Raw genomic sequence first — 12555 nt, 5'->3', positions numbered from 1 at the left:
GGTGTGCGAGGGCCTCCAGGTAGCTTAGAAAGACTGACCCTTCCTCCAGTCTCCCAGGGTTTACTCTTCCCTGGCCCCCTCCCAGGACCTTCAACAGCTGCTGAGGAACCAGGGAGGGGCAGGTTGCTATGGCTCCCTTCCCTCCAGTGGTAGGACAGGGCAACCAGCCAGTCAGGGAGGAGGGGGCTCAAATCAGGGCTCCTAACTTGCAGGGAAGCTTGGACAGGGCCCTGAAGATCCCAACTCTGAACCTCTGTAGCCTCTCCTATATACTTATGGAAATACTGCCACCTTCACACTTCCCCACTTCCGGTCAGAGGCATGTCACACTTCTCTGCCATCCTGGTGAGGATTCTGCTGAGTGACGGTCACTTCTGGAGTCTCCTGTTTTATTCAAGGTTTACCTGAAGGCAGACTGGCTGTTCTGCTGGCCATCATTCCCTGATCTGTCCTTGATGATTCTGAAGGCCATTGTACAGCAAGCCTGGCGCCCAGACATGCCATAAGGCTCTAATTCATCGATTAGCTCCCACTTGAGAGCTCACGTTAGCAACGTGACCAGGCCCTCACGGCGGGCGCACAGAAGCCGGCAGGCCCACTCTGGCTGTGCGTGCCTCCCTAATTGCCTGCCATCCATCACGCGTGGCCGCCCACATCCCACTCCAGAGGTGAGAGTGGGCAGGCACTCCGTCCCAATTACCACACTAGGCCCTCAGCTATCTGTCACAGCTTCGGCTCAGCGTCGTTGCATGCATTTCTGGCTAAGCTCATTTCTTCATTGTTGCTCCCTCTTGCTGCCAGCAGGCTCTGTGACTTGGTGAAGTTGTTGAGGTCTGACCTTATTCCTGTGTGAAAGCCACATCCAGCAGCATCTCTGAACACCCAGGCGTAAGTTCGCCTAGTGGTCAGGCAGCCGACTTTGCTGAGGACCTGCTCCTCTGACCTCCCTCATTTCTTGGCATTACTCAGACAGGGAACTCGAGAAATGCCCAGAGGCAAACCGTCTGTTAAGGTGGGCCTCGGAGGGCCAGAGCCTGGGGAAACAGAGGTCACGGCGGGGGGTGGCAGGGTGGGGGGGGTTGGCAGGGTGGGGGGGGGGGTAGGAAAGGGGGATGGCAAGGTCTCAGCCCAACTCCCAGGATGTTGGGCCCAGCAGGAGCTGCAGGTCTTGGGGAAGCAGGGCAGGAAGTGCCCTGGAGGCCCCCCGCATGTAACCTGGGGAGGCCCAGCCACAGGCCAAGGGTCCCTTCTTGACCAAGATGGCTGCCTGCTACAGTGTGTCCTCCATCTGCTCCAAACCATACAACCTGGGGAGCCTCTTGGGTCCATCAGTGCTCCTTGTAAGATAAAGGAGGGGTGATGGGTCATTCACATGCACTAGGTGAACAGCACAATCAAGTGTAGTCTTATTGTCACCTGGCTGAGAATGGCCACCACAGGACTCGGCATTTTCCAAGGGGTGATGGAAAAATGATTACAGGGAAGCATGTGAACTTGGAGCAGCCAGAGACCCATCTGAGGGCAGAGCTGGGAGAGGCAAAGGGGGAAGGCCAATGAGAGGAGGCTGAACACGGATGTCAGCACACTCCTCCAGCAGGGAGAATCTGCCCTGAGCCGGCCACGCCCTCTCCACTCTCACAGATGGTGAGACACCCTCCTTCTGAAAAGTGGCTTGACCATCAGGACCCAGTCCAGGGGGTCTGGGGTTAATGTATGTCCTGAAATCAATGTTGCCAGCCTCAGGGCCTCCTGGAGGCCCCATTCCATCCCCCGATCCCTCGATCTTGTTTCCGACCACCAAATCCTACTCCCACCACCCAGATAATGTACCACCCTACAGACGGTCTATTACAGAGTCTTGCAAGAGCTGGGGAAATGGTTCTCAAAGGAGAAGCACAGTAAGGGAGACCATGTGCTTTTAATTTTTTTCTCTATGCTGCTCTTATTTTCCAGTTTTTCTATAAAGATCATACATCCTTTATATAATAAAAATGTATATTTTTAAAAGGTCAGCGACAAATCACATCCTTCTTTTAAGGGCTGATTATAACTCTTCCATATTTCTTTGACTTACCCAGCCCAGACTAAGCCTTTTTATGTCTGAATTCTTATTATTGGAATCATGAATCTTGACTGATTCTGGTTGTTTCAAAGATAAAGCCTGATATGTTCAATGGGTCAGTGCTTCTTTGCCTTGACTTATTCTCTCTTCCTGTCCCCCCAGAGGCCTCCATTTTTAGTCCAGAGAAGCCAAAGTAATAAGTCCTCACTAGCTGCTGGTTCCATTCCCCAGGACCCCCATCGTATGCTGCAGGACAAATGCAGGTTTGTTGTCAAGACCCAACGCCAGGCAAGGACATGAAGAAATTGGAAACCTTGTGCACTGTGGGTAGGAAGGTAAAATAGTGAATCACTATGGAAAAGAAAACAGTATAGGGCTTCTTAAAAAGAATATTTTTTTAATTAGCATTGATACAGTGATTTCACGTCTATGCATATACCTAAAAGAATTAAAAACAGGGACTCGACAGGATAGTTGTACGCCCTTATTCACAGAGCATTACTCTTAAGAGTCAAGGGGTGGAAGCAGCCCAAGAGCCCATCAGTCGATGCATGGCTAAACAAAATGTGGCATTTATACATAGTGGGATATTAGTCAGCCTTAAAGGAATATCTGACACATGCTACAACATGGATGAACTTTGAAGTTAATGTCATATTAACAGTGAAAGAAACCAGACACAAGAGGGCAGGTACTGTATGACTCCACTTATGTGAGGTAACTACACCAGTCACATTCACAGAAAGTAGCATTGTGGTTGCCAGGTGGATGGTTGTGATGGTTGTACAACAATGTGAATGTACATAATGCCACAGAACGCTACACTTAAAGTGGTTAAAATTGTAAATTGTATGTTATGTCTATTTTTCCACAAGTAAAATACTTAATTAATTGTAATTAATTAGAAAAGACCCAGCCCCAGTGGCTCCCCCAACAGAACCAGCTGGGAGGTCAGGCTGCTGCTCCCACCGCACGCAGCTTGGCCCCACCTCCCTGGTGAGGGCTGCGTGTTCCCTGAGGGGCAAGCGTGGCGTCTTTTCCATCTACTCCTCATCATGCTTGGCACACGTAGCAGCTCAATAAATGTCCACGGAATGAACGGGATAATAACATAAAGGCCACTTATATATATGTATCTATAATTGGTATGAGTATAGAGTTGAGAGTACTTTTCTTAGTATCAGGTTGGAGACAGGACTGCCAGGTGTTTATGGACCACTCCTTACACTCCTATGGTCGGCCGGCCAGGGAGACGGCTGGAGGTAAACACGTTCCCTCTCCGCCCACAGGGTGCACAGTCCACTCACGGGTAACTGAGCATCGCGGACACCGTCGCGAGGTCATTATAATTCAGAACCACGAGGTAGCTGAGCCAGACGGCGGAGCGACCTGGGGATGCAGCCAAGTCCTTGAAGGAGACGGGAAAGGAGATAATAACCTTACAAAGGGGAGGTTTAGGAGAGACTGAAGAGAGAAGGGGAGGGAGGGGAAGGAGTGAGGGCAGGGCAGCGCTCCCTGGACCTTGCTACATCCCTGCAGCGGCATAGTGATGGGTGATAACTCATTTTCACACCTGGGCCAACTGCCCCTCTGCTAGGCCCCTGGCTCCAGCCCCACAGGGCTCCTGAGCCCCTGAGAATGAGCCTCTGACTCAAGCCAGTGCACCCAGACGCCCAGGTTCCATCCCCATGGTCCTCACAGATGGGGCCCGATAAGGATCAAGTTTGTCCAGCAGAGGACAGGGCCCTCCCTACCACCTGCAACCTTTAAAATCTTAAAGGGTCCAGCATGGGGACAGCCAAATGAGCTGCAAGGCTCTCCTCACTCAGTCGACACCCTTATGGAAGGGGAAAAGACTTCCATATCCCCTCAGGCCTTCCCGGCCCCTGAAACCTTTGGGGTGCTGGGTTACCTGACCCTGATGCTTGCCTGGGAGCCTGCTCCACCTCCAGGGAGCAGTCTGCAGCCACCTCCCCCCCACGGGGGCCCTGCCAGGGGCTTTGCATACTCTACCTAGTCTCCCTCCCTGCACCCCTGCAGGGAGCCCCAGGGCCTGCGTGTAGGCCCTGCCCCTTTGTAACTTTTATCACAGCTACTGCAGAACAGTTGAGCCGTGAGTTGTGTAACCTCTGTACCCTCGGAGAATTCAGTCTTAGCCCGCTTCTCATGGGGTACGCTCCAAACTTACTAATTAATCTGTTGTTTAGCATGTGTCTTCCCAAACAGGTGAGCTTCCCAGTGTCAGAGACAGTGTCCCCTATCATCCCCCGTCTTGAGCTAAATGTCTGTGAGCTAGAGGGCCCTGCCAAGGCAGGCAGAGGCAAAGTACCTGCTGAGCAGAGGAGTGAGTGGATCTCACTACTCACATGTTACAGGTGCAGGGCTGAAGCTCGAATTAGGTGACTTGCCCAAGTTCCCAGAGCTACTAAGTGGCAGAGTAGGATGTGACCCAGTCTGCTCATCACAGAACCCTGGTGTCGCCTGGGTTCTGGCTGCACCTGTACCTTTACTGTGACCCATGGGGGCGTGCCTCTTCCCGGCTTGTGCTTCTCTGGCTGGCCCCTCGCCCCAACCCCAATATCCCTCCTCCCAGGCAGAGTACTGGGAGCCCCCGGCCCAGAGCAACCGCTTCGGGCATGCGCCAGGCTCTTGTCCCAGGAATGGGGAAAGCACAGCCCACCTCTGACCGCAGCACTGCTGGCTTCAGGACAGGCAGGTGGCTGGGAGAAAGGTGGGGGGATAAGCAAGAGGGCTCTCAGCCTCAGGTCTAACATCCCAGCAGTGGGTCTCAATCCCAGCTGATCTGTCCAGTCAGAGGGGCTGAAACATCTCCACCTGTCACGGCACATCAGACGGGAGAGGCATGCACGGGGTTCCCGGTGTCCCCTGGCCTCGGGCCTGCCTCATCCCGCAACCAGTGGTGGGTCAGCACCAAAGCCTGCGACCAGCTCTTGGCAGTCCCGGCAACCATCTGCTGCACAACCACTCTCCTCGGGGCCGCGAGGTCAAGGCCACAGAGAGTGGTGGCCCCTGTCTGTCACTCCGCCCCACCCAAACTCTTCCCTCCCCATCAGTCCCTTTCCCTTCCATAGATCCAGTCCCAATCTGTCACACTGCAGAGCTGATTTATTTTTTTTTTTTTGTGGTCTTGCTCTCCATAGGGCTAAAGAACAGCATGTCATCACCCTCTTTAAATATTACTGTTCCATAGAGAATTGACAAATGTGACTCATCACCCTTCCACTCTCCAGCTAGAGAATCCCCAGGCTTTCTTTGTTGATAGGAGTGTGATAATAATCATACTAATAACAGCAACAACAATAGCTGCTCCCAATTACTGAACACTGCTCTGCGCCAGATACTGTGCTAAGCACCTTCCTCGTGTTATTTCATTGACTCTTCACAACCCTGTTATGCAGGTACTCTTCCTGTCCTATTATGTAGGTGAGGAAACAGGTTCAGAGTGGCTCAGTGCCTACTGCTTGCCCTGGTCACACAGCCAGGAAACACTGGGATGGCTTACAGGGCTGCCCAACCCTGGGCCCCGGGCCTAATACCCCGAACCCCGCTCTGAAGTGTGTTTCTACACTGTGATGTCACCCCTCCACCTACTGCTCAACCCCCAACCCGAGCCAAACCAGAGCAAACAACGCATTCCCGTCCCGAGCTGCTGCACTCGGTGCTGCTGGTGGAAGAGGGGAAGGGCTCAGCAGGGTATTTGCGTGATTGCTCACGACTAACCTCTGATGTGCACCCGCTGCCTCTAGCCTGGCACTTTCAGAGTCAGAATTCTGTCTGTCCCCAGGAAAATGATGGCATCTAGGTTTCTCTGTCCTTTCATCTCTCTCCTGATTGCTGTCATTCATCCTGAGCACGTCTGAGAACAGAAATACCCCCGCCGTGGCTGGGCTCTGCTTCTTGCCATGCGGATGCTCGGGCCACTCTGTTCTTTCATTGAGCCAAAGTCACAGCCTCTCTGGGAAAGCAGGGAGAGGAGGGTGGCCCCCACCCCCGGGGTGGGCCACTCCTTGTGGTGGCAGGAGAGGCCTGAGCCAGGCTTCTGACCAAACCCCCTTGCTGGAAGGCCCAAGAGCCAGCCCCTGTGGAATGGGAATAAGACAACGCCCGCCATGTGGTGAGAGGGCAAGGGACTGGGCAGAGAGCAGAGGTGGCCAGATGTGCCAGATGTGTTAACCAAGCCCGGCTGAGAATCTGTGCCTTAAATAAATGATGGACTGCTTCTGAGTGGCAACTTTTCTCGATTTCTTTTTGTTCCACTTTATATTTTAATGAAATCTGTTGAAAGCTCTGCTGTGCTAAGAGCAATCAAGGAAAGCACCTTTTGTCCATGCCCTGCTTGGAACAATGTCAGGACCAGGGAAGTGGTGAAGGTAGGACAAAGAGAGAATTCCAGAAGCACGGAGCTCAGGGCTTCGAATACCTTGGGGCTGCTTGGCAGGTTGCTCCTTCCCACCTGAACCTTGGGGTTTGTTCTGAAACGGAGGACTGTTCCTTACATGTTATAAGGTTCAGTCCTCCAGATTTTAGGGGCTGCCATCAGACCCTAAAGGCCCCTGATGGGTCCTTAGTCCCACACACATACCCCCATGCACATGCACACACTCAGGCTGGAAGCCATACCTCTCCCCTCGGAGTCTCTTTTTGGCCTGGGGTCTCCCCAGGACTCTTTCCCACACAATCTCATATGAACTCCTTTCCCCTGGGCATATAAAAACATCTGTCCAGTACTCAGGCTAGGTAAAAGCTCTGGTATCCAAAAGCGTTCTGGGAGCTATTCTCCCACTTATCCAGCTATGGATCCTAGACAAGTTAATCTCTGTGCCTCAGCTTCCTTACCTGTAAAATGGAAATAATGATAGTACTGACCCCTTATATTTATTGTGGGGAACTAGTGAATATATGAAAATACTTAGAATAGTGTGTGGGTTACAAAAATCTCTCTATAAATACTAACTATCATTAGTGATTACTCCACCACATGAGGAGAGAGGCAGGTGTGAGGATGAGGAGAGGAAACCAGCAGTTGGAGCTCCCCACCAAGGCCCGGACCCCGCTTCCCTCTCTGAGCTCGGCCAGCTGAGCCTGCAGCCGCTGCGGACGCCTCTTGGGCATGCGGATCGGGCTGGGGCGGCCTTCTTCCCGCTGCTTTCTGCAACGCCCCTGCCTGACAGTGGAGTGGGGGTGGCCTCGGGGGGTTGGTATACCGCCCAAACTGGGGACAAAGGTATTGTGCAGGCACATTTTCTCCCAAAAGCTCAGAGTCTGTCTAGAGAGCCTGACAGAGGACACGCGGGCAGAACTGACAGTCAGATTCCAGGGCATGCCTGGGGACACAGCGGTTCTGCCTGCTCCACATGGAAACACAGCGCCCTCGCCTCCGCTGCAGCCATCAGCCTCACCATGGGAGGATGCATGTTTGTGTGTGTGTGTGTGTGTTTGTGTGTGTGTGGTTTTCATTTAATCCCAATTCAGCCCAAGCCGCCAAAAGGCTCTCTCTACACCAACCTAAGAGGACTTCTGGGTCCTAGAAAAACCTGCCCAGGGAAAAAGGAACTCTCTCCAAGGCAAACCACAGCTTCTTTTCTGGGCATACGGGAGGATTAGTGGGCCCTGCTGGATGAAGGCCGCTGTATCACTGCATGTCCCTGTGGAGCTCATACACAGATTTTGCACTCTATTAATCTACATCTGTTTGCACATCTCTGCTGTCAGCAGCATCTGTCTAGGGGAGCAGCGGACATGCAATGAAAGCAGCATGGGCTTTGGGGTGCCTACCTGGGTGCCCCCAGCTTTTCCACTGCTGGCCAGGTGACCTCAGGCAAAGGTCTTAGCCATTCTGAGCTCAGTCTCTAAACCAGGGTGCTGATAAGCATCTCCACCTTGCAGAGCTGTCAGGAGGTTTAGCAATGAGGTGGACAGTGCTGGTACAGCGCCTGGCACACCTGGCTTAGAAGCTGTGGTAGCTGCTGGATGGTGAGGAAGACCAAGATGACAGTGGGGACATGTGGGTCCCACGTCTGTACTTTCTGTCTCCCTCGTTAGGCTAACCGCTCCCCCAACAGCTGGAGGTGTGGCTTTCTCTCTTCTCCTCCTTCCTTGTATCTCCTCCCCCTGCAGCCTCACCTTCTCCTTCTCCCCCAATAATAGTTCACATTAACAGACCTAGAGGGGTGCCCCACACAACACACACTGCAAAGCCACCAGCCCACCCTGCTGGGCTGTGCCCCCTTGAAGGGAAGGGAGTGGGCACGTCCATCATCTCCTTTAGGGCTCTGTCATCCCAACCTGCCCTTGCCCCTCAGCCTCACTCCTACCTCACGTTGTCATGTTTCTGGATGTAAATCTTATGGAACATCATATCCTCCTGCTTGGCGTTGATGTCTGCTTTCATCTCCATGGCAACATGACGGGGAAGGACAGACAGCAGGAGCCTCTCCTGGGGAGGGAAGCAGATGTTTTTGTCACAGCTCTTTCCACCTGCCTGGCCATCCTCTCTCCTCTCCACGTTAACTCCTCCACACCTGTGCCCCCACCTGCAGGAAAACCTCTCAGACTCTCCTGAAACTCATGGGGCTAACACCTGTGCGGGGGGGGCCGGTGCTGGAGTCAAGCTCCCAGGGCTGCCTGGCCCCCACTCCCTGGGACACCTCCTGGTTCTCGGTGCACATGGGGACAAGTACTCCTGGTGGCCCTGTAGTGCTGAGCACCCAGGTTAGAGTCCTGCATGTCACCCGAGACTGTGTGACCTTGGGCAAGCTACTGAAGTTCTCTGAGCTCCAGGTTCCTAATCTGTAAATAGGGGTGGGGCTGTTGAGAGCATTAGATGAGATACATTCAATCAGTTATCAAATATTTATTGAGCATCTGCCATGTTTCAGGCAACACGCTGAGTGCCAGGAGTTGTAACGGTGACCTAGACAGGCAAGGCTTACCCTTCACAAAGCTCCCAGCCCCACAGGGGTTATGGGGCACGAGAAGGCACTGGGCAGGGGCGCCTGACCCAGGCTGGGGAGAAACGGGGAGGTAAGAGAAGGCTTTGTGGGGACCATAAAAATGAGGCGAGGAAGGAGGCTCCATTTCCACATAAGGGACAGTGGCCTGGGAGAGAGGGAAAGCACGCCAACTTTGAGAAGCAAGCTAAAACCTATTGATGAGGAGGTGGGAGAGAAGCAGGGAGAGGGGCCAGAGCCACATTGTGGAGGGGAGGGTCATGTCAGCCTGTGCAGGGCTGGACCTTGCCCCTGATCTGTGTTCTCTTCCAGGCCTGCCTGCTCAGGGAGGTCCCACTGTTTCCGGAGCGGGTGGCCGCCACCTGCACCCTCCACAGCCCACTACCTGCGCCTGGCTTGCTCTTGGAGCCCTCTCGTCTGGAGCCTCCTCTTCCAGCCTCCAGCCTCCAGCCTTCATTCTTGTGCCCTTCACTTGGCTTCACTGGATGCTGGGCCACTCCTGCATGTGGCCCTAAGACTCTTCTCCAGCTCTTGGGTCTTTGCTGGTTCCTCCCCCTCCTCCTGGCCCCCTGCGAAATCTACCAACACCTCTGTCCTGCTCACCCCTGTCCTCTGGGAGCGAGGTTTCCACCAGCACCTCTGTGGTCGCCTCACCCCCTGTCTTCCATCCAGGCTGCCGGCTCGCTGTCCGGACACCTTGCCCCCGCACCCCTTATAAGCCATACTCACCTTCCCTGGCTTTCACTCCCCAGGGCTCTTCTTTTCAAGTTCCCTGCCTTTGCCCATGACGCCCCCAGTCTCCTGTTCCCCAGCATCCAGACCTTGCCCATGGAAACTGCTCGATCTCTCAGAACTTTCCCTCGAAGACTCACCCGTGAGCCGCAGGCCCTGGTCAGCACTGACCAGGTCCTGCTGGTTTGGCCACAAGCTCCTGGACTTGCTCTTTCTGTTCTGCATCTGCCTCCACCGTCGCATGCCCTTCTCACCCAATGGTGGAGTCTGGCCACCTGTCTGGCCAGGCAGCCGTCCCTCCACCCTCCGCCCCGCCAGTCTGGCCCCAGTCTCTCCAGGACCCAGCCTTTTCCACGTCACTCCCCTCTCCAAACCTCCAAAGCTTCCCTGGGTCCCACCAGCCAAATCAAATGTGGATTCTTCAGACCCACTGAGCCTAATCCTATCTTCCACTGCAACCCAACACCCTGCCTCCAGCCACGGCCTTCCTGGACCTGGCCTGCTCCCTGACCCGCTCCCACCAACCTGGACCTTGCTGCTGTTCTTCCCCTTCTGGAGCACCTCTGCGCCACCCCAGCCTCCGCCTCTAGCAGGTCTGGGCCTCCTTCAGGCCCGGGCAGGATGATGGGGCAGCCTTGCACCAGTTCTGTCTCCAAGCTTGCCACCCGCGATCTATCCTCTACTGCAAGCCAGTGAGTGATCTTTTGAAAACCCACACTGACCGCTCTCCTGGCCTCAGTAAAACCCTTCTGTGTCTCTGGAAGCTTGCAGCGTCAGCCCATGCCCCAGCCTGGCCTCAAGGTTTCCCCATTCTGGCTCCTGCCCACTCCTCCGTGCTGCCCTCCCTACCCCCGCTGAATTGAAATCTGCACTCTGCTACAGACAGAGTGAACCACAGGAAGTGTCTCAAGGTTCCGGTAGTTTTTTCTCACCTTGGCACACAAGCCCCTCAACTAGAATAACCATCCTCACTCACCCTAACCCTCCTTCGGGCTCACATCCCTGACCACTCTGTATTTCAATCGTCTATTGACACGCCTTCCTTTAGCGGGAGCTGCGGCCTGTTCCGCTCCACAGCCGGCAGCCGTGTGCTGGGCAAACACTGGTGAACTGGTGAGGGATGGTGCTCTCTGTTGGGTGGCCTAGTCCCCCCCAGGCATCAGAGAGCACGGCCACGGAAGGCCGTCTTGTATTTACTGAGCTCTCTGTAAACAGTTGTCGGTGATAGAAACAAACTAAAGGACAATTCTGTGAAAATACAGAAGGACTAGGAGAAAGTGTGCTACAAATTGTGTAGGTTCATGAGAGACCTTCCTACATTCATAACTGCGTCTGAGGCTGAGGGCCAAGAGGAGTGCGCAGAGGGCGGCTGGAGGGTAAACCCAGGCCCCCTCGCCGTGCAGCACCTAGGAGTGTCGCCCTTTCCGTCGAGGGTAGGGTGGGGCCCGAGAGCTGCTGGGATCTGGCTGGGTGACAGGTGCCTGTCCCCACTAAGCACATACCAACCACTCCCCTCCCCGGTGTCTTAGCCTGGAACACGGCATGGCAAACCTATTTTCTCCCCCAACCCCCCATGATTTGCTGGAATGTCTAGACTGGCCAGAGCCAAGGCAAGAAAAACCACGGTGAGCTGTAAAATGCTAATTTCACTGGAGAAGGCACAAGGTACAGAAGTGAGAGGGACTCTCCCCAACATAGAAAGAGAAGGTGGAAATCCTCCTCTAGGTGAGAGATGCTGGGGCCTGGAACTGGGGTGAGAGAGGGGGATTCTGAGGGATGTACAGGCTTTTCAGTGAGTGGGGTGCAGAGGTGAGGTAGGCTTGTCAAGAAGACAGTGGGAAATCTCAGGGACATCGCCAGGTCCGGATTTCATTCAAGAGGTGGGAGCAGGAGCCCAGACAGGGCCAGAAGAGTGCATGGAGCAAGCCAGGTCCCCGGCTAGACAGCACGAGCTGGGGACCTGGCAAGACACCCCGGCTGGAAGGGAAGCGGAGACAGGTGGTGACCGGGGGAGGGCCTGAAGAGCTGCTGCAGCGCTTCCTCCCCCTGCTGGGCTGTCTGGATGTCACTGGAACTCCCCCAGGATGCATCCCGACGGGCAGAGACTCCCTCGCGTTGCGGTAAAACTGCCGTGCAGGCGTGCACCCGGGCCCGCAGCACGGACTCCATGCCGGCCGGGAGGGTGCGCGTGACTATGCTTCCCAAGCCTTGGCCTCCTGGGTCCCCGCACTCAGAGGCAAGCCTCCCATGCCCACACCCGCCACAGGGCCTGGCACAGAGCAGTGTTTGTTGAGGATTTGGGGCGACACTAAAATGAGAAGTAAGGGAGGGCTTGGTTTGGAGCGACCTGATCTCTTAAAGGCATGACTATGAGTCCAGTGGGAGCCCTGCCAGCCTCTGACTCACCCACTCTCCCCTGGGGTCGCATGGTCCCCTCTGGGCCTCCAGTCTGAAAGCCATTCAGCTCCACGCTGTCCTGGAGTTCCCAGAGCCCTATCTGGCTCACATACAGAGCAGGGCACAGTGGTCCTGAACCCCGACCAGGACCCTCCCTGGATGCCAGGCAGACAGGAGGGAAACCCTGACACTGACCTTACCCAAGAGGAGCACACTGGGGCCCATCCCTCTGCCCTGGGGTCACTGGGGGAAAACCCCGAGCCTGTGGCCCTTGTGACTGGCCTGCTTCCCCGCCTAGGAGTCCTCTGAGAGTGAAGTTCAGGGTGAGACAGGGCTGGCTTCCTTTCTCTGAACCAATCAAGCCCCAGAACTCAGCATGGAGGAAATGCCTCG

General features: G+C 54.9%; 1 protein-coding gene across 1 annotated transcript in view; it reads right to left on the bottom strand.

Moving 5' to 3' along the window:
• ADCY5 (adenylate cyclase 5) overlaps positions 1-12555 on the bottom strand; it is a 143020-nt gene that overhangs the window by 48825 nt on the left and 81640 nt on the right. The window contains exon 3 of the mRNA XM_054575204.1: positions 8398-8519. Within this exon, the coding sequence (XP_054431179.1) occupies positions 8398-8519 (122 nt within the window). The remainder of the gene's footprint in view (positions 1-8397; positions 8520-12555) is intronic.

This window comes from Pteronotus mesoamericanus, unplaced genomic scaffold, assembly GCF_021234165.1.
Source record: "Pteronotus mesoamericanus isolate MK-2021 breed Mesoamerican mustached bat unplaced genomic scaffold, CSHL_Meso_final contig_27, whole genome shotgun sequence".
Taxonomy (NCBI): domain Eukaryota; kingdom Metazoa; phylum Chordata; class Mammalia; order Chiroptera; family Mormoopidae; genus Pteronotus; species Pteronotus mesoamericanus.
The sequence above is the reverse complement of the archived record's forward strand: the minus strand, read 5'-3'. Positions and strand labels throughout refer to the sequence as shown.